The 22,739-nt window shown below is 44.2% G+C and overlaps 1 protein-coding gene across 8 annotated transcripts in view; it reads right to left on the bottom strand.

Annotated features, from left to right (window-relative positions):
- LOC137257807 (serine/arginine repetitive matrix protein 2-like) overlaps window positions 1-22,739 on the bottom strand; it is a 139,058-nt gene that overhangs the window by 23,075 nt on the left and 93,244 nt on the right. For 4 of the 8 annotated variants that reach the window (XM_067795256.1, XM_067795311.1, XM_067795275.1 and 1 more), the window contains 2 exons: window positions 6,963-7,034; window positions 5,103-5,126 (listed from right to left, as the gene is read on the bottom strand). In XM_067795256.1, coding sequence (XP_067651357.1) covers window positions 5,103-5,126; window positions 6,963-7,034 — 96 coding nt within the window. The remainder of the gene's footprint in view (window positions 1-5,102; window positions 5,127-6,962; window positions 7,035-22,739) is intronic. The other 4 variants (XM_067795294.1, XM_067795285.1, XM_067795319.1 and 1 more) reach the window with 1 other exon arrangement.

Here is a 22,739-nt window from a genome sequence, read left to right on the forward strand (position 1 = left end):
CTCTGTCAGTAACTTGGGAACCATGCATCTCACTTTCATGTGTTGTAGGTGCTGTATACACAGTCACATGATGATGGTAATACTGTACAAGACAGGTAGGGGAACAGTGTATACACAGTCACATGATGATGGTAATACTGTACACGACAGGCAGGGGAACAGTGTATACACAGTCATGTGATGATGGTAATGCTGTACAAGACAGGCAGGGGAACAGTGTATACACAGTCACATGATGATGGTAATACTGTACAAGACAGGCAGGGGAACAATGTATACAGTCACTTGATGATGGTAACTCTGTACAAGACAGGCAGGGGAACAGTGTATACACAGTCACATGATGATGGTAATACTGTACAAGACAGACAGGGGAACAGTGTATACACAGTCACATGATGATCGTAATACTGTACAAGACAGGCAGGGGAGCAATGTATACACAGTCACATGATGATGGTAATGCTGTACAAGACAGACAGGGGAACATCTTATACAGTCATGTGATGATGGTAACTCTGTACAAGATTGACAGGGCAACAGTGTATACAAAGTCATGTGATGATGATAACTGTACAAGACAGACAGGGGAACAGTGTTTACACAGTCACATGATGATGGTAATACTGTACAAGACAGGCAGGGGAACAGTGTATACACAGTCATGTGATGATGGTAACTCTGTACAGGACAGACAGGGGAACAGTGTATACACAGTCACATGATGATGGTAATACTGTACAAGACAGACAGGGGAACAGTGTATACACAGTCACATGATGATGGTAATACTGTACAAGACAGACAGGGGAACAGTGTATACACAGTCACATGATGATGGTAATACTGTACAAGACAGACGGGGAACAGTGTATACACAGTCACATGATGATGGTAATACTGTACAAGACAGGCAGGGGAACAGTGTATACACAGTCACATGATGATGGTAATACTGTACAAGACAGGCAGGGGAACAATGTATACAGTCACATGATGATGGTAATACTGTACAAGACAGACAGGGGAACAGTGTATACACAGTCACATGATGATGGTAATACTGTACAAGACAGGCAGGGGAACAATGTATACAGTCACATGATGATGGTAATACTGTACAAGACAGACAGGGGAACAGTGTATACACAGTCACATGATGATGGTAATACTGTACAAGACAGGCAGGGGAGCAATGTATACACAGTCACATGATGATGGTAATACTGTACAAGACAGGCAGGGGAACAGTGTATACACAGTCACATGATGATGGTAATGCTGTACAAGACAGACAGGGGAACATCTTATACAGTCATGTGATGATGGTAACTCTGTACAAGATTGACAGGGCAACAGTGTATACAAAGTCATGTGATGATGATAACTGTACAAGACAGACAGGGGAACAGTGTTTACACAGTCACATGATGATGGTAATACTGTACAAGACAGGCAGGGGAACAGTGTATACACAGTCATGTGATGATGGTAACTCTGTACAGGACAGACAGGGGAACAGTGTATACACAGTCACATGATGATGGTAATACTGTACAAGACAGACAGGGGAACAGTGTATACACAGTCACATGATGATGGTAATACTGTACAAGACAGACAGGGGAACAGTGTATACACAGTCACATGATGATGGTAATACTGTACAAGACAGGCAGGGGAACAGTGTATACACAGTCACATGATGATGGTAATACTGTACAAGACAGAAAGGGGAACAGGGTATACACAGTCATGTGATGATGGTAATACTGTACAAGACAGACAGGGGAACAGTGTATACACAGTCACATGATGATGGTAATACTGTACTAGACAGGCAGGGGAACAATGTATACAGTCACATGATGATGGTAATACTGTACAAGACAGGCAGGGGAACAGTGTATACACAGTCATGTGATGATGGTAATACTGTACAAGACAGACAGGGGAACAGTGTATACACAGTCACATGATGATGGTAATACTGTACAAGACAGGCAGGGGAACAATGTATACAGTCACATGATGATGGTAATACTGTACAAGACAGGCAGGGGAACAGTGTATACACAGTCACATGATGATGGTAATACTGTACAAGACAGACAGGGGAACAGTGTATACACAGTCACATGATGATGGTAATGGTGTACAAGACAGGCAGGGGAACAGTGTATACACAGTCACATGATGATGGTAATACTGTACAAGACAGGCAGGGGAACAATGTATACACAGTCACATGATGATGGTAATGCTGTACAAGACAGACAGGGGAACAGTGTATACAGTTATGTGATGATGGTAATACTGTACAAGACAGGCAGGGGAACAGTGTATACACAGTCACATGATGATGGTAATACTGTACAAGACAGACAGGGGAACAGTGTATACACAGTCACATGATGATGGTAATACTGTACAAGACAGACAGGGGAACAGTGTGTACACAGTCACATGATGATGGTAATACTGTACAAGACAGACAGGGGAACAGTGTATACACAGTCACATGATGATGGTAATGGTGTACAAGACAGGCAATGGAACAGTGTATACACAGTCACATGATGATGGTAATACTGTACAAGACAGGCAGGGGAACAGTGTATACACAGTCACATGATGATGGTAATACTGGACAAGACAGACAGGGGAACAGTGTATACACAGTCACATGATGATGGTAATGGTGTACAAGACAGACAGGGGAACAGTGTATACACAGTCACATGATGATGGTAATACTGTACAAGACAGACGGGGGAACAGTGTATACACAGTCACATGATGATGGTAATACTGTACAAAACAGACAGGGGAACAATGTATACAGTCACATGATGATGGTAATACTGTACAAGACAGGCAGGGGAACAGTGTATACATAGTCACATGATGATGGTAATACTGTGCAAGACAGACAGGGGAACAGGGTATACATAGTCACATGATGATGGTAATGGTGTACAAGACAGACAGGGGAACAGTGTATACACAGTCACATGATGATGGTAATACTGTACAAGACAGACGGGGGAACAGTGTATACACAGTCACATGATGATGGTAATACTGTACAAGACAGACAGGGGAACAATGTATACAGTCACATGATGATGGTAATACTGTACAAGACAGACAGGGGAACAATGTATACAGTCACATGATGATGGTAATACTGTACAAGACAGGCAGGGGAACAGTGTATACATAGTCACATGATGATGGTAATACTGTGCAAGACAGACAGGGGAACAGTGTGTACACAGTCACATGATGATGGTAATACTGTACAAGACAGGCAGGGGAACAATGTATACACAGTCACATGATGATGGTAATACTGTACAAGACAGACAGGGGAACAGTGTATACATAGTCACATGATGATGGTAATACTGTGCAAGACAGACAGGGGAACAGGGTATACATAGTCACATGATGATGGTAATACTGTACAAGACAGGCAGGGGAACAATGTATACAGTCACATGATGATGGTAATACTGTACAAGACAGACAGGGGAACAGTGTATACACAGTCACATGATGATGGTAATACTGTACAAGACAGACAGGGGAACAGTGTATACACAGTCACATGATGATGGTAATGGTGTACAAGACAGGCAGGGGAACAATGTATACAGTCACATGATGATGGTAATACTGTACAAGACAGGCAGGGGAACAGTGTATACACAGTCACATGATGATGGTAATACTGTACAAGACAGACAGGGGAACAGTGTATACACAGTCACATGATGATGGTAATGGTGTACAAGACAGACAGGGGAACAGTGTATACACAGTCACATGATGATGGTAATACTGTACAAGACAGACATGGGAACAGTGTATACACAGTCACATGATGATGGTAATACTGTACAAGACAGGCAGGGGAACAATGTATACACAGTCACATGATGATGGTAATACTGTACAAGACAGGCAGGGGAACAATGTATACACAGTCACATGATGATGGTAATACTGTACAAGACAGACAGGGGAACAGTGTATACACAGTCACATGATGATGGTAATACTGTACAAGACAGGCAGGGGAACAATGTATACACAGTCACATGATGATGGTAATGGTGTACAAGACAGACAGGGGAACAGTGTATACAGTTATGTGATGATGGTAACTGTATAAGATTGACAGGAACAGTGTATACAGTCACGTGATGATGGTAACTCTGTACAAGACAGACAGGGGTACAGTGTATACAGTCATGTGATGATGGTAACTGTATAAGATTGACAGGGGAACAGTGTATACACAGTCATGTGATGATGGTAATACTGTACAAGACAGGCAGGGGAACAATGTATACAGTCACATGATGATGGTAATACTGTACAAGACAGACAGGGGAACAGTGTATACACAGTCACGTGATGATGGTAATGGTGTACAAGACAGACAGGGGAACAGTGTATACAGTCACATGATGATGGTAATACTGTACAAGACAGTCGGGAACAGTGTATACACAGTCACATGATGATGGTAATACTGTACAAGACAGACAGGGGAACAGTGTATACAGTTATGTGATGATGGTAACTGTATAAGATTGACAGAGGAACAGTGTATACAGTCACGTGATGATGGTAACTCTGTACAAGACAGACAGGGGTACAGTGTATACAGTCATGTGATGATGGTAACTGTATAAGATTGACAGGGGAACAGTGTATACACAGTCATGTGATGATGGTAACTGTATAAGATTGACAGGGGAACAATGTATACAGTCATGTGATGAAGGCAACAGCACAACATTCAAACAAATGCATGCCTGTTTCAAAGAAAACTATTCTAAGTGAGGTTGTTTAAACCTGAATTACACATCTACCCAGCGAAGGTGAAGTTGTTCAAAACTGTACACTAACTGCAAGATCAAGCTCTACTTTGTGCTGTTTGTCAAGACAACCACTGACAAGACATGAATATGGCTAAGAGAGTCAGGCAGCTTGATTAGATTCAAATAGGAACATCAAGATCAAACTCAGTACTTTTTATTCAGAGGATGCATTTGAAAAATTCCACAAGAAACTACACCAAGTCTTACCTGCATCCATCTCTATGTTTTTTGCTTTGGAAGATAAAAGAACATAATTAAAGCTTTTAGTTACCTTGAACAGATTTGATAGATATGACAGATTTGTCACTTGGTGTGGCATGTGGTGAGATCACTCTGACAGATTTGTCACTTGGTGTTGTGTGGTGAGATCACTATGACAGATTTGTCACTTGATGTTGTGTGTGGTGAGATCACTCTGTCAGGTTTGTCACTTGGTCTTATGTGTGGTAAGATTACTATGATGGGTGAATGTTAAGGCATATTATCCTTCAAAATCATTGATGTATCATCTACTGTCATACTCCACTACAAGTTATAATGAGCTCCTTCAAGATCACGGTCATGTCATCTACGGTCATACTCCACTACAAATTATGAGCTCCTTCAAGATCACGGTCATGTCATCTACGGTCATACTCCACTACAAGTTATAATGAGCTCCTTCAAGATCACGGTCATGTCATCTACGGTCATACTCCACTACAAGTTATAATGAGCTCCTTCAAGATCACGGTCATGTCATCTACGGTCATACTCCACTACAAGTCATAATGAGCTCCTTCAAGATCACGGTCATGTCATCTACGGTCATACTCCACTACAAATTATGAGCTCCTTCAAGATCACGGTCATGTCATCTACGGTCATACTCCACTACAAGTTATAATGAGCTCCTTCAAGATCACGGTCATGTCATCTACGGTCATACTCCACTACAAGTTATAATGAGCTCCTTCAAGATCACGGTCATGTCATCTACGGTCATACTCCACTACAAGTCATAATGAGCTCCTTCAAGATCACGGTCATGTCATCTACTGTCATACTCCACTACAAGTTATAATGAGCTCCTTCAAGATCACTGACAGTTGGCATGTTCTCTATTCGCCCACATCTCATTTCGCCCACAGCCTTACAACATGTTATGGTTTGTTGGCCAGTGATTACATTACTATCAGCATGTGCCATCCCCATGATCATTCATTCATTCATTCATTCATTCATTCATTCATTCATTCAGTGGCAGCAGCAGCATCTTCGTCTAGGTGCTGGGTTTCTTCATTGCAGATTTGCTGAATGAGCTTTACCTCCTCTTGGACTCGTCGCCTAAGTCTAGTGAGAAGTCTGCTCTCGTCTTCATTCACTAAAGGAGAGTGGTTGTGTTCTGATAGGGAAGATATATGGTCCCCAATCGTGCTACATCTACCCTTACACTTATCTGTGATACACTTCCAGTGACTGGCTACCTGTCTGACAACATGGAGTCGGTACTTATGACCATCATGTAGTACCTGTCTTCCTCCTCTCCGAGACAAAATGAAATCTGCTTTCTGTAAGTTAGCCATTGTGACTATCCATACTTCCCAAACTACCATTTTATAGGGTTACAGTGAGTTACAGAAATGAAAGCAGAGAAGTGAGTTGCAAGTATTAGATAACTGAATCATATCTACTCTCCATTTTATTTTAACTAAGTTGTAATTTCCTTTAGGCCTTCACTAAATTTCCTACTCCATTGAAGACCCCTATAACAACACTACAACAAGATCACTTTGTCCACTATTTCAGAGATGTAGGCGATTAATGACTAATCCCACCCTTGTCAGGCCATCTGATTTTGAGAGTAGGGGTGCACTGTCTTGCCTTAATTGACTTCCAATGTTTTTGTGGGCCAATTGAGATGTGGGGGAGCAGAGATTAAACCTAAAAGTCATGTCATCTACTGTCATACTACAACTAACAGATGTAATAAGACTCAAATGTGGTCATCACGATACAACTGCTACTAGGAAATTTACACTACTTGATGATTACTTATGAACATTCGAAATCAATGCTGTTACTTACCGCGATTTCTTCTTTTTCTTTTTGGGAGGAGGGGATGGAGATCTTTCTTCTGAATCAGAGCTTTCCACAGTCCTGTAATTGCAATATAATTAGTAAGTCATTTGAAGTATGGAATATTAGACATGCAAGCCCCTATCCTAAAATCAATAAAACCAAGAAGATGGTTTTGATACACTGACAGCTTTCTTTGACTCTCAGCTTGGAAAAGATGAACTTGTTGATAGTCTTGAAACATTCGAAAACTTTGAAGATTATTCAAGTGAAGTGGGGTAATCGATCAATGACTTCATTTCCAACTTTGACAGTAAATATAACAAGATATTAAAGAAAACTATGAAACTTTCAAACTAACAAGAGTCATAAGAAGATGACATATCCCCCCCCCCCCCGGCCCCTACATGTTTGAAAGGACAAATAATCTGAGAGTCACTCATTGTTTTTTCAGACTAAGTTTGAATTGTTTCCATAGAATTCATGGAAATTATAAATGCCATATATCTGTAACCAGCAAAGTCACAATATCAAGTTCTGTCTCATATATATGCCAAGATCTGTTGAAAGATATGAAATGGTTTTCGAGTTGTGCTCTGGGAACGAAACCCACCCCCTCCATTTTGGAGGTCAGAATTTGTTTAAATGGAAACCAAGAAAATGATACATCACAAAAACCTTTAAAAACCAAAAGGCTCCACTTTGGGGTCTGCCACACATATCTAGAAAGTTTTACTAAGAGATATTAAGAAGTTTTTGAGTTCTGCTCTGGAAATGAAACACACCTCTCACTTTTCCGACTAGGTCCAAAACGTTTCCATGGAAACCGAGAAAATAATACATCACAAGATCCTGTACGTAGCAAATGGCACCACTTCACCTTCTGACAAAGTTTTGCAGAAAAATATTGAATGGTTTTTGAGCTCCGCTCCGGAAACAAAACACACCTCTCATTTTTGAGACTATGTCTGAAACATTTCCATGGAAACTGAGAAAATAATAAATCACAAAAACCTGTAAATAGCAAAAGGCACCACTTCATGTTCTGACTGATATATCTACCAAGTTTTGCAGAAAAATATTGAACGGCTTTTGAGTTCTGCTCCGGAAAAAAAACACACCTATGATTCAACTTCTTTATTATACAAGGTCACAACCTTGTATAATAAAGAAGTTGAACCATAAAGCATTTTTAGTTTGATTCCACCAACTTCTAAATGCCTTTGAAACAACTTATTAAACTTTCACAAGAAATTTTATCTTTCAAGCTCCTCAAACATGCAACATATGTCATATTTGGGATTTCACTTTCTTAGTACTTTCTTAAGTACAGATTCTAGTACTTTTCTGGTTGAGTCCCATGCAGGATTCAAACTCGCACCATCAGAGTCAGGCACCTAATCGCCAGCACACAAAGTCAGCAGCCTAGCCCGCTCAGCCACCGCGACTTTCACAAAAATGAAAGTCGGACAACTGGTAGTTTAGACTGCGTACTTTGTGTACCCCTCTGATGAGTGTAAATTGGCACAGCTCCCACGGCCAAAAGCTTTGATTACACGATGCCATTTATAAAGTGGTGTAATGCAGCATATGTCATATTTGAGATTTCACTTTCTTAGTAAAGTACAGATTCTAGCACTTTTTTGGTTGCAGGCAATTATGTGCCTGACTCTGAGGGTGAGAGTTTGAATCCCGGTTGGGACTCAACCAAGAAAAGTAAAGTACTTCTGTACTTTAATCTACTTTGCTATAAGAACACTCTACTGGCTTCTAATATCCTATACCAGACTCCTTATTAACTTCTGTCTTCCATCAGCTTGTGTACATCAACCCCATTAATTGTATAAACAACTCATCGTCTTCTCATTCATTGTAATAACAATTCATGTAGTCTTTGAATGGCATTTAGAAGTGATACACATAAAGACACGAGCTTTTTTATATATGACAACTTCTTTTATTGTGAAGACGGTTGATAGCTGGTTGACTTCTTCTGATGTCTATGGCCTCTTGCAATTTCCTTTGCCGCCAGTTGCTGTTGTTGACCACGAACCGTGACCAAGGAACACATCTCCCTAGCACTTGGGACTTATTAATATTGGAATAATTCATTATCATTGCTGCCCACTTCATCCTTGTACATACTACCAAAAAGGCCCACTCCCACTTGTCTCTTACTACTTGTTACACGCTGTCACTGTAACCACATCAGCCATGCCTGGATTAAAACTCCCTGACTTCCCTTGTCCATTATGCCCCACACCCCATATGACTTCCTATTGTTTGTCTTACCAATCATGCCTGCGTAAACAACCCCCCTGGCTTCCACTCCTGTCCATCCACCAATTAACCACTGGCTTCCTTTGTCATACTGTTGTTGTTCCTACATGTACATAAATAGCTCATGCTCCATTGTTTCATTTACCTGATGAAGAAGTGAGAATATACCTCGAAACATCATGACTCTTCACAATAAATGAAGTTGCCACCCATAAAAAACTTGTGTCTTTAACAATTCATGTATATATTCCTCCAAAATTTATTACCCTGTACCATTTGCTTGACAACGACATTAGTATCTAAGTAGTATAGGGAATGATAGTTCTAAAACACTTTCAAGAAATGTCTCTACAAAGCCTTATTTAATAAATAAGGCTTTGGTTGGGTCATTAGCTCTTGCTACTATTACCCCTACTACAAAAAAGTTGGCGGTAATTACTGTGCCTTGGTAGGAGGTAACACTGTGCCGTACGGTACGATCAATAATTCTTCTCTTACAAAACCCCTACCCGGCCCATCCCTCAAGTAGTATAAGTTAGGTTCGTCGGCTTTCATATCCACTTTATCTATGTTGTAAGTTTTGACTGACCATATAGGATCGGTGGCTCGCTTACGGCTATCGCCCTCGTGTTCCCCCGGCTGGTATAGATACCTCACTAGGGCCCTATCTGGTATCTGTTTCTCCTTCCCACGCAATGGAGCGGCCGACTCTGCAACTATTGATTTTAGTTTGATAGCGTCTGCCGGTTTCTTACCGGTGAGACGGGTGACTTCATGGTTGATTGCCGACACCACCTTGGGTAACCTCGTGACCCATTCAGTCGATCGTTTTCCAGGGGTGGTCATCTCCCTAGCATACTGATAGCCGAACAAGCGCTCAGCCAAAGTCCTATTAAATCTCTCAACTATGGCTTGGCTGCGATGGGCTCCGGCCGTGCCACGCCTGACCTTTGTATCGTGTTTGGCTAGCAGTTGTGACACGGCACCCATGAACTCCCGTCCGGGGTCAACTTGCAGCTCTGTTGGCCACGTCAGTGGGCTGCGTTTGTATATGCGTTCAAATCCTCTGGCTACCTGGGCCGAATCTTTCGTGGTCAAGGGTTCGGCTTCCTTGTAACGACTGGCTACGTCCACTACGGTTAAGGCATACTTGTACCTCTTGTCGTGGGGTAGGAACAGTAGGTCTGCCTGGTGAATGCTATTAGGTATGTTAATACCGAACCTCCTTCTAGGCACGTAGCGTGGTGCCGGTAAATAGATCTGCCACAGGGCTTGTTTTTCAAGCCACGCTTTGGCTTCCTCCGGGGGTACTCGCGCTAGTTTAGCTAGCTTATCTACTGCGCTAGCTCCTTTCCAGTACCCACGCGGGCTGTAGTAAATAGCCTCAAATTTTTTCATGTCCATACGCGTATGTGTTTATTCCATCAATAGCTATCCAACGTTTCGTGTCCATAGGCGACAGGGACGTCTTGTTTATAGTCAGTCCGTATATCTTATGCCCATCACTTCTAAGTGTGTTCATTTTATGTCTAAAGGTACGGGTCTTGAACAGGGCTTCCTTGAATCTGGCGTGTTTGATGTGTTGTTTCACCACATACTTCTTAACCCCCTTAGCCTTCCGGATCTCACTATTGTCGGCTTTCAGTATGGAGTACATCTTAGGTCTCAAACCTATGTACTCGGCTATGGGCGTGCCAGCACACTCGTCCTTCATCTTACCTAGGACCTTTTTATTTACCGTGCTGTGTAGGGTATGGGTCTTAGGGTAGTCGCTGGTGTCGTATAAATCGAGGTGTTTTTTCATGTCCTCGTACACGTCCTCGGTTCGAATCTCCATCAGCAGGGAATCCGTGTCAGTGTACAGCACTTCACACCTGTCGCCGTACTGTTTCTTGAGCTCGTTGTAGTAAAAGTCGTACATCAGGTGTTTGGATAAATCGAGGATGCTCATCCCCACGTAAACAGGCCGGTTGAATTTTATGTGGCTTTTCTTCATGTGTATGGCAACCAGGTTGTCTGTAAATATTTTATTACGGTTGAATGCCGGACTGGCTATCAATTTCCTGAGCTTGTCTTCCTCACTAGATCTAACCAGCTTCACGGTTACGCGTTTCCTCAGGTTTTCCATAGTCTTACCAAACACCGAGTTATTCAAGAGCTTGTAGAGATTTTTCTCAAAATCACTGGTGGCTTTTTTTCGTAGTTCTGTGTTCATTCTGATGTAGGGCTCCATCCATGGACTCTGGTCGAACATGAGCACCCTGTGTATTTTGGTCAGCCTCATACCCAACGACAGGTACAGCTGTAGGTTGCGATAGTGAACGATGTACTTGGTCTTATTCATTAAGTTAGGCACGAGTTTTTCAACGTCTGTCACACGCCCACCTGACAAGTTATGTTGGTACTCAGACATCCAGTCTGGGTTAACCCTCATACGTTCGGGGGCCAGGGGGTAGCTGTTGTGCGATGTGTGTAATTCCTTGGGATACTCTAAGTCAACTTCGAGGATATACCCTTTGTTCGAATCTGGTGCAACCTCCATAACATCAACGTGGGGTACCCATTCGAATCCCCCTGTAGGTAGATACTGGCTCATGGCCCAGCCGTACAGGTTGTTTGCGTCGAGGTATAGAATGTGATTGGTTGGTTTGTTAGGATCGTAACCTTTCACGTATTGATTATTTGCTTTAGCGTATCGTTTGGATGCCATGGAAATCCCACCTCGCAAGCCTTTCTCAATGAATAGGTGCATGTCGTAATCTGTGAGCAATTCCAAATTAACTCCGGTCTTTTTAAGCAAGGCGTCCCACGACAGACCTGGGCTGGTGTAATACCATGCGGGATCGAGTTTATACTGCTTTAAACAGGTCCGCCTGAACGTTTCAAACACGTCGGCTAACAGCAGTACATCTGTCCTCAAGTATAGGTCGTGATAATCACCCAGGTTCTTACAACCCAGTTTATTCCATACGTTAGTCGCGTGCGAGTAATCATCTCGTGAGACGGACGCCTCATTCAGCTTGCTATAAAAGCAGTCAATAGGGGGTAGTCTGGTCTCGGTGAACTTGGCCCAACTATCCATGTACTCATAGGGGTACACACCCTTCCTCATAAGCAGGGGTCGAGTCTCGGCGTCTGTGTATCGATCGGTGATAGGGAAGGTATTGTTGGCCTTGACCAGACTGTCGAGTGACGACAGGAGGAACTGAAACGAGTCAATGAACCTAAGTCCGTTTAAGCTGAAGGAGATGTATCTCTCCATGTTGTTGGGGATGCACGTTATATTACCATCGATTTTCGCGATGGCCTGCATGATCAAGTGTGAGTCGTACCCTCTCAAGTTGTGAAAGACAACGGGGATGTTTATTGTCTTAGGGTTGATTTTAAGCTTGAGGTTGCACGCGTTGTGAGCGGCGCCTCTATACTTACCAGTTATGTGGCAGTGATCTCTCACCGAATCACCGTTAAGTGGTGAGTCGCACACGTGACAGTTAGTGCTACTAGCGTGAGCTAGCCTGTCGGCTCGGGTCATACGCATGGGAGCGATTCTATACAATGCATTCCTAATAATTTTTTCTTCCTCCTGCAAACACTTTAGAAACCTTTCAGCCGCGTCAGGGCCCCTATACACTACCGGAGCTTTCGTTTCCCCGTCACAACGGACGACAATGTATCCAAACGAACAGGCTTTATGCTCTTGTGTCTTGTGGGTGAAGCTACCCCCACTAGGGGAATCCCCACCCACAACTAAGGCTTCGAAGTCGGCGTATATAATATAAGGTACAGACATTTGGTTCTTGTGGTTACTGAATTTTAGGATATTTTCACCTTCCTTAGGCATGTCGACTCGTATGGCCGTCTGCCCCACACCTTGGCAATCATCCCGGTGGGATTCTAATAAATCAGCTCGACTGAAACCGTGTAGGCATCGTTCACAGAAGTGGGTCTTTTCTCTGTGTGCCGATTGGTCGTGCAACAACCGGCTGAGATGTTTTATCCATGTGTAGTGATACTTTTCACCTCGCTGGATCATGAATATATTGATAACTTGACGATCCTTCACCGGGCTGACCCTGTGTACTATTGTTGTGTTACCTTCGTGCCCAAAGACATTTATAGCCAGATTATTCTGTTTTTCTACTTTAGTGATCTGGGATATTGGGGTTGGTTCATCTATACCATCCCAATTAAGCCCATCATCCTGAGGATAATTAGAAGGCCTGTTCGGATTAGTGTCAGCTGGAAATAAGGCTGACCTGATAGCTAACCTCAGGCAATCGTTTCCTCTATTCTTAACGTTTACTATGGCATGTTTGTTTCTATAGTAGGGAGGCAAGGCTAGGTATGACCCGCCTCTGAACGGCACGTATTTAGCTATGTCTAGATAGACATTATCGATTTTATCTACAGCCCACCCGGACCCTAAGTGTGTGTAGCGTTCTAGGTATTCTCGTATCTGCTGAAAACTTGTATCGATTGATGCGTCAATGGTCTCTGCATGTGTGACGACCTCTTGTTGACCTCGGAAGTAAGGCTGAACATACTCAGTGGCCCCTGTGGGGCCCCCAACCTGCTTATCGAGCGACATTTTCACTGTGATCTGAAACTTGATACTTCCTAGATTATTTAGTTCCTGGTTGACCTTATCAGCTATCAGAGGCTTGATATCTGTAATGTCTATGTTTCTATCAACGTGCATGCGCCAACTTCCCAAATAGTTACCTACAGCGTGCTTAGTGCGCACGAACTGTAGGTCAATAGCTCTATTCTGTCGTAATAATTCTAAAAGCTGTGGTTTTCTCATACGGGAATACCCGCCTAAACCCAAATCGTGTGCCTCGGCTTTCAGTTGTTTTACAGTGGGACGTGCTACGGGGGCATGTGATAACAATGCGGTTAACCCGGCTCTCCCCAGGTTTGAATAACCCGTGTGTCCAAGCTGTTTTGCTTGAGCTTTTAATTGTTTTACCGTAGGAGGGGCTTCTAAACCTAGTAATCTCAACAATGCTGGCTTCCGCATTCGAGAATACCCGATAACACCTCTCTGTTTTGCGACCCGCTTGAGCTCGCTTACAGTAGACATCGTGTTTACACCTAAGAGAACTAATGTCTAATTGGTTCACAGTAAGGGGAGGTAACTCTTAAGTGGCTATCTTGAGCAGTCGCCTACGTTCTTTTATATAGCCTTTTTTATTCTCGTAGATGAGTTGATGTCTGACTACGTTCGCTCCGTGAGCTTTACATAGACAGTAGTGTCCTTTAACCCCGATACCACACACAGAACACGTGTAGTTAGGACTTCCCATATGGAAACAACAGAACCCCTGATTCCTGCATTTCCTACCACAGGCCTCGGTCTTCCCCATAAGTATGTATTCGCATCGGTATGGAGCGGGTCTCATGTTTACTTATAAAGGTATTTTAGTTTAATTGCTTCGCAACCAACGCAGTAGCTGCTATACCTAAAACTATGAAGCCCAGTTCACGATTCATTTGTCCCTTGGATGGTGTGTAGTACTGAGCGAGTGTGGGTTTATTGAGCGGTTCCAATTGTTTACCAGTTAGTAGATAGTATTCTTTCATTGCTTCATCGACATCGTTGAATGTTTGAACGGCATGGTTTTCACGCTGTAGTTGTTCGTTAATAAAATCGATCCTCTGGAGACGTTTTTTAGCGTACTCAGCCTGTGCCTTTTGTAAGTTCTCAATAGCGAGATCGTGTCGCTTCCTTTCTTCCTGTATTTCAGCCGCGTGATCATCTCGTAGTTTCGAGAAGAGGAAATTACTCCCGGAAAATGCCAGAGCATTCACTAACGCCCCACCGACCATCATAGCTATCGTGGCCATCCCTATATTTATTTCATTATATTATCAGGTATTATTCCTTGTTTTACTAGGATGTCTTTTGTGGCCATCGCCATACCAAGGTTCATTATGAGCATACCCATATCCTGCAGGTTGAAATCTAGCTTGATAGTTGGTTGTTTAAGCACCATTTTAGTCAACCGAGCGTACCCTACAGCTAGACTGGCGACCACTGTGGCGTGGTATGCGTCGTTGACGAACGTTTTCCCCTCAGACATTATGTATATGATATAAAAATATTAAAATTATAACATGATATGCGGGTCAATAGTGGGGGTGGGGGGCTCACTGTTGGGTGGTGGCTCACTGTGGGAGGGTACCCCCACGTATAACCATGTTATAACCACGGCAGCAGTTACGCCTACAGCCAACAACAGTCGGGTTGGGTTGGTCACTTTATGTTGGTTACACCACCGTTTTTTACCGGCAGCTACTCTCTTAGGATTCTTCTGCCTGGTTACTGTTTGTGAAGGGGTCACTTCCCTCACTGAAGGGGTCTCCACCGTCACCTCGGGACTCACTGGTTCCGTCACCTCGGACATCTATACTATTATTATTATTCTTTCTCTCAAATTGACAATGTTTTGCCGTGATAATCGCCGCCGTCACTGGAGCCAACAACATACCATATTTGTGGTACAGCCCGCAGCTGATAGAGCTCACGGCGTGTTCGATAAAAGGGTCTTTCTCGAGGTCTTCCCACAGGTAAAGTCGGCGCTCTGGTGGAATGGGAAAGAAGTATGATACAATACCGGTGTACATCTGGGTCATAGCCGATCCTATTGTCTTTGTCATTTCTGCTCCGAGCCGGGACTCGTATCTAGCGTACAGCTTATCGATTTCTTCGGCTGACATTTTGTTAATTTTATCCGGAGTGTAGTCTCCAAAGTAATGTTTGGCTTTGCCGCCAACAGCCAACGCCACCAGTTTCTCTCGCTTGGGGGAATCCCCCACACCCCCAGTGGGGGAACCCTCCAACGACAATTGTTCGAGCAATTCCTCACACTCCATCTTATAATATAACAAGTAAGATTTAGTTTTAACTATATAATACCTGATACAGGCAAAACACAGAGAAATGAAGGTTAAGTTGCACACGACAAATACTTCAAATATCATAGCTTTGCTTAGCTTTGCTTAGCTTTGCTTAGCTTTAGCATACTATATATGCTACTGGTTGGTCGGTCTTTAGCACGAGCTTAGCGTGTTTAGTTTCAGCGAGCTGTTTCTTCACCCGTTCCCGTTCTAATTTACTCATCACATCGTTCTCTCTCAAACACTCCTCGAACGAATCCCTATCCTTGCAGTGAAATAAGGCCACCCATCGCGTCTGCTCCCTGAGGTCTTTCAACACCGAGTTGAACTTCTGCGTTAGCACCCAGACGCTGTGATTTGCATGCCGGCCGGAGAAGGCCAGGTACGATAGCATGTCTCTCTTTTTCGTTATCTCGCGATTAGCGCTGCAGTCGTCCAGTATAAACAGCGTCGGTTCCCCTTTAAATTTCTCGTGAAGAGCTTTCAACCAGTCCTGCAGGCGTGTTCCAGGGTCGATTTTGTGTACGTCCGGGTCCGTCATCACCCAAGGTCGCGCGTACGTTTTATTCATGCTCAGAGTAGGGCACATGATAACGATGTTATCGAACACATCCTTGTAGTAACCCTCCAACATATCCAACACGAAAACGGTCTTCCCACAGCCAGTCTGCCCGCACACTATGGCGCAGTGTGGGTCAGTGGGGAGGTGGGGGTACCCCTGGGGTGTGGGGGGGTACCCCCCATCAGTAGATGGCTTGCACGAATCTCCCATTGTCTATATTAAGTTGCGCGTCCATAATAACGTACAGATATAATTTCAACTTACCAGCGGTTTGAGCCTTCTTAGTAATCTGGATGGTTATCCCTTCGCTGCCGTTATCTATACGGCGCCCGCTACCGTGCAGTTTATCATCATCCGTGGATCGCATGTCCAACCATAGGGCGTACTTGGTGGTCAAGTATTCACCGATCTGCACGGAGCCGAGGTCCAGGTCCTTTGTTATGTAGTCCCCCACTGGTAGCTTTTTTATCTCATCCCACTGCTGGTGTGGCCTCATACCATGACTGAACAGCTGGTTGGGCACGCCCTCGATGGTCACTTCCACCTTTTCAATCTCGGGGTTGAAAAACTTCTCGCTGTCCCTCCGGAATGGATCGTAATCCTCCACGGGGACGACCAGGATACCTTTCATCGATCGCGCCGGCACGTTCAGGTTGATATTCCACACAGTGTCGCTCTTATCTCGCACGACTGATCTATGCCTCAGTACGCGATCGTACAGGATGGCCATCTTCCCAGAATACTGGTTTCGAACCTGCCTGGCCAGCTCCGGGCTAGTGACCATGTCGAACTCCTGAGAGATGTTGTCTATGGTATAACTGGCCTCATCACCGTTCGGCGTACGCACTACTTTGCTATAGTCGTTAAACGTGAGCTCGTATTCGAGCCTATCACCCAGCGCGGCCTGGTAAAACGGCGCGTGTCCCGTGAGCAACTCGAAGTCGAGCGGCACGCAGAATCGATTCCCGTATGCTAGAGCGATGGCCTTTTCACCGTCCGATAGCTTGTCTTGCTGGTCTGTCGTGAAGACGTATCCTATGCGCGCCCGGGTTGATTTGCTGATACCCTGGTACACATCATTGACTCGTTCTCCCTCGCTTTTCCAGAGATCCCTGTAGCAGTGAAACACGTCGCTGTCGTCGATGCTCAGCACCTCGTTACCGCTGATCTTGACGGTCGTTTTCTTGATGATAGCTCGACCCACGTTCCGCACTAGCTCGCGTTTGTCGTTGTCGGAGGTCAACGTGATATTGAACGCCAGTCGAACAGTGCCTGGTACAATGAGGTCATTCTCACCAAGGTTTGGAAATCTAACCAGCAGAGTTTGATTCTGGTCTATCTTGCTGGGATTGTTGGTGATGGTCACCGACTGTCGCACGGCTCTGGCGCCTAATGGCTCTCTCAATCTTCTGAAAGGATCTAATTTTCTGCCGTACATTGTTATATAAAAGAAATATATTTTTAATACTAATGGATGAAGACATACCTATGGATGATATGTGGGACGATAGTGCCCAGGCATTCGATGATGACCAGGAGACCTCATTCTCGCAAAGTGACGAGCTCCTTAAGGGCGCCGTCGACGATTATTACAACGCAGTTGAAAATAAATCCAAACTCAAACCGTTGGGAAGGAACTATTCCGATTTTACCCTCAGCAATGGCACGCTGCGTTTGAAGTCTCGCCCGGAGATCGATCTCATGAATAAACGCACTAGAGAACCGCTTGCTTTATCAACATTGGCCGGTAAACATGGAAGTCAGTTGGTCCAAGATGAACTAGGCTTCACAGATTACGGTGGCGCGCGACCTAAGCAGTATCCTCCGAAGTTAGTTCAAGGTCTGGAAGGTATCAGGGACGCCATATCAGATCAAAACATGACTTATGATATTAAAAAGGTGTTGGCCGACTACGAGAACAAACCCTTCCCGGGGCTCGAATTTACCGTTCGGGAACTGCGGGGGTTGGATCTGACGATGCAAACCATTCGCGGACATCTCGCGAAAAGCACGGCCAAAATGAGTGAGATAGACGACAACATCGCCTATGAAAAGAAAAAACTCGGTGAAACTGATAACGAGGCTCTGAAAGCCCACATCGAGAAACAAATACGTAATTTGGAAGAGGAAAGGCAGACCTGGCTGGAGACAGCATCCTCCTTCAAAGAAAAGCTTCGATCCCAGGTCAACCGTATACGGGAAACCATCAATCAAGTCCTCTACCGAGACACCACGTTAGCAGACAGGATTCGGATATTATTTCGGGAGCAAGGGATCACCATCGCCAGCATTCTGACTGCATTGGGTTTCATTATATCAACCCTGGTGGTGTCACTGACGGGGGGAACCCCTGTGGGGCCTGCCGGCGGCGGGGGAACTCCAAGTGGCGGTGGGGGTGTTAAAGACTGGATTAAAAAACTCGGGGAAGGCCTAGCTAAACTGGCTGGTAAAGCCGCCGAAGCCCTTCCCGGCATCCTGGGTAGCATCGTCTCGTGGTTGTTGAGCGCTCTGTCTAAAACTGCCATGTGGCTCAGTCAAAACCTGTGGGCAGCCATCGTCGCCGTGGCGGGTCTGGTGTACGTAGCGGCTAAGAAATCTTTAACCAAATAAGCCCCAAAGCTACCCCACCAACCACTAGGGCTGTTTTATTATCAATATGCTGCTGGTAGGGGGGTACCCCCACATGCACATGAGGGTGTGTGGGGGACACATGAACTTTAGGCTCCGGGGGTGGCGCCACTATACCCTTTTCACGTGGTTGGGTGTGTGGGATATGGTGGGCGTTAATATCGGGGTTGATACCCAACTTTTGGTCCGCCGTGGCTATAACTATTTTGTTGTTATAATTCACCACTTTTTTTACTCTCAGTTGCATATCACTCGGCGCCATGTACAGCCCCACGGCGAACACGTAATTGACTTTCGATCTGGCGTTTTCTAACGCTTTTTGGTAACGGTCGATGGCCCTCGGGAGATCAACTGGAGAATTAATAGTATCATCAACGTTGGCAACGAACTGTTTCTGAGTGTCGAAAGCAGCTCCCTTACCTATGATGTTGGAACGCGTTTGCGCCTGCGCACCCAACAGCGCCCACACGTACGTTCAAATCGAGTCGTTCAAGCGTATTGTACCAGCACGAGTGAATTCTTTCGATGTTTTTGAGATCATTTTAGTCCAGGCTGTGGCTGCATCAGGATTGGTTTGCTTTATACAGCTGACATGGATCTTTTCATTCGTTGTGGGGCCTGTAAATGTATGACGGTTTGGGTTGTATGAACCATCTTTAGAACCGGCCTGATATGTTCCGGACCTGTAGAAGTACACGAGAACTATACCGAGACCATGGTTCACACCAGGAAGGCGAAAGTCTTTATTCGTTGGAATCTCAAACTCCCCACAAATACGTTCATAAGCGCGTCTATCATAGGGGTTATTCGTCATACTGCACGCTTTATCTTGGGGGAGAGGAGCACTTATTTCCTTCAATATTCGTCTCGTTTGATAATAAATATGAAACAAAATAACCGCCTTACTCAGTTCGTCTATACCGTAGTCTGGTGTCACACCCGACCCTGTCGTCGCACACCACACAGCAAAGTTTAGTTGGTTCTGCCAAAACTGCATTGGGTTTTGATTCCAGTTTACCACCGCCTGCGCGTTATTAACGGACACGATATATTTTTCAAAGATATTAATAAAGGTTGTTTTAAACCCCGTACCATCTGCATTCACCACGATTTTCAAGTGTGCTAAATCCATATTATAATATATAAATTATATATTATAATATGTACATAACACTTCCAGGAATAACGAGCGGTGAGGCCGTTCAGCTGACGCACGCGATCGATAACACGTCAGGTCAACTCGAAGTCGCACTCTGCGATATCACCTACCTACCGCAATGGACTAACATTAATATCAGCAACAATAAGCTGTTCGTCAGTGGAACTCGCAGTCAGATAACTGACGGCTACTACAGTGTGTGCTCTCTAAACGACGAGGTCTTCAAACCCCTGGGAGCCGAACTCAAGATGAACGACTCAAACGGTACAGTGGTGTTAATCAACAACGGAAGAACCTCCTTGAGACTCGGCCGACCATTAGCGAGGATACTCGGTATGTCTCCTGACGAGATAAAACCAACAACAACCGTCACAGGCACGAAGTTACCCGATCTAGTACCGTACCGAGAGCTGTACATTCATCTCGATCAGGTGAGCACAACGTACAACATTCAAGGAGGTCACCCTTCCACTATACTGAGAGCAGTGCCGGTGAAAACTGAGAAATTCAACGACGGTAGAACCGAGTCGTTTTCACCACGGCAGTATAAGAGATTAACCCAGGGCAACATACCTGAGCTGACAATATCGGTGTTAGATATAAATCATAATCCTGTAAATATAGGATACCTCAGCTTAACGCTTCACGTAACATGACCAGCGCACAAGGGCCCGGAGTGAAAAAATGCGTCAATATCGGGATCTCCGACCTCGGAGACACACGCGGTTTCGACGCCCCCGGAGTAGATGGTAAATCGTATGCCTTGCAACTGAAAAACAACATTTACAAACGCGTTGAAATCCCCTCCGGTGGAACCCTAAGTGATATGATAGATACCACAAGAGCAACAGTAAACACTAAGTACTCCCTTGTCAACACCGGTGATAATAATTGGGTAATATACCCATCGTTCGGAGGTAAACTGTTCGACTTAGACGATGTTGAGAGCACTACCGTCGTCAAAAACAAACCATATATGCTCGTCTTCACCGAAGATGACAAGTGGGTGTTGTTACCCGAGAACGACTGGTTTATCAATATTAGACTCGTCTCCCCCTACGTGTTCACTGATAACAAAGACAACCACCTAAACAAAGTCGTGAACAATGGAACCCTGCTCGTGGCTTACGTCCCAACTCAGAGACGTAGCATAGTCGTCAGCCCAGTCAACACTATAGCAGCCCACATGCTATCGAGTAAACCAGCCATACAAAACGTGAAATTGCAGTTGGTGTCTGAATTCGAAGGCGTGGTCAAGATACTAGAGAGTCTACCGGCAAACTCAACATTGATCATCAAAGTCTACCTAGGGGAACCATCGGTGAATGAGGTCGAGATCGTGAAGGGGATCAAACTCGGGTGGGTGAAACGACACCAGTATCAAGTTTGCAACGTTTACGTGCGGGTGGGTGTCGGCTCCAACACCAGTCTGCAGGGGGTCAACGTGATCGTGGAAAACAAGATATCACTAATCAATATCTTCCTGCCTGACAACATACACTTCATGGGTATGAAGTTAACCCCTGAATTATTATCAGAAAACCAGTTGGAAATTATATCGTAATAGTATAATAATGACCAGTCATCATCCCAACACTACGCTTAACGACCTGGGAGATACAGAGGGATTCGATCAGCCTGGTGAGGAAGATGAATTATACATCCTGCACTTCAAAGACAACATGTACAGACGGGTGTCGTTATCAGATTTTAAAGAGCCTAAATGGTTGATCAACTTAACACCCGCCTCACCTTATATCACAATAGGTGAAAATGGGGTGATCTCTAAGATTAAGAACAACGGTAGTTGGGTCGGGGATTTCATTCCGGAGAGGACATTAATCATGATAACTACTGGTCCCGGAAAAAATAGGTTAAGGACTGTAGTAAAAAATAAATTACCATTTCGCAATAATCCTTATAACGTATATATTGATATATCCTCCCCTTTCACACTCATCATAGAAGTCTTCTTTTTCTATTTAGGCAATGAAAACACCTCAAAAGTACACCAAATTTTACCCGGGGTGTCAATACACTGGTTTGACGAACACACAAACAAATATTGTCGTATTGTTATACAACAGGATACCCACGGGGCCCCTATAAACCGCTTAATAAGCCTCAGTGGGGTTTTTATTACAACAGAAAAGTCTATTAGACTCTCACCTATTACCCTGATTGATGGTCTAGATCTTGTAGGCTTCAAATATATTAATAGACAATTAACTGAAACCCAATTAAAATATCTTTCAAA

Source organism: Haliotis asinina, chromosome 1 (assembly GCF_037392515.1).
Source record: "Haliotis asinina isolate JCU_RB_2024 chromosome 1, JCU_Hal_asi_v2, whole genome shotgun sequence".
In the NCBI taxonomy this organism is placed as follows: domain Eukaryota; kingdom Metazoa; phylum Mollusca; class Gastropoda; order Lepetellida; family Haliotidae; genus Haliotis; species Haliotis asinina.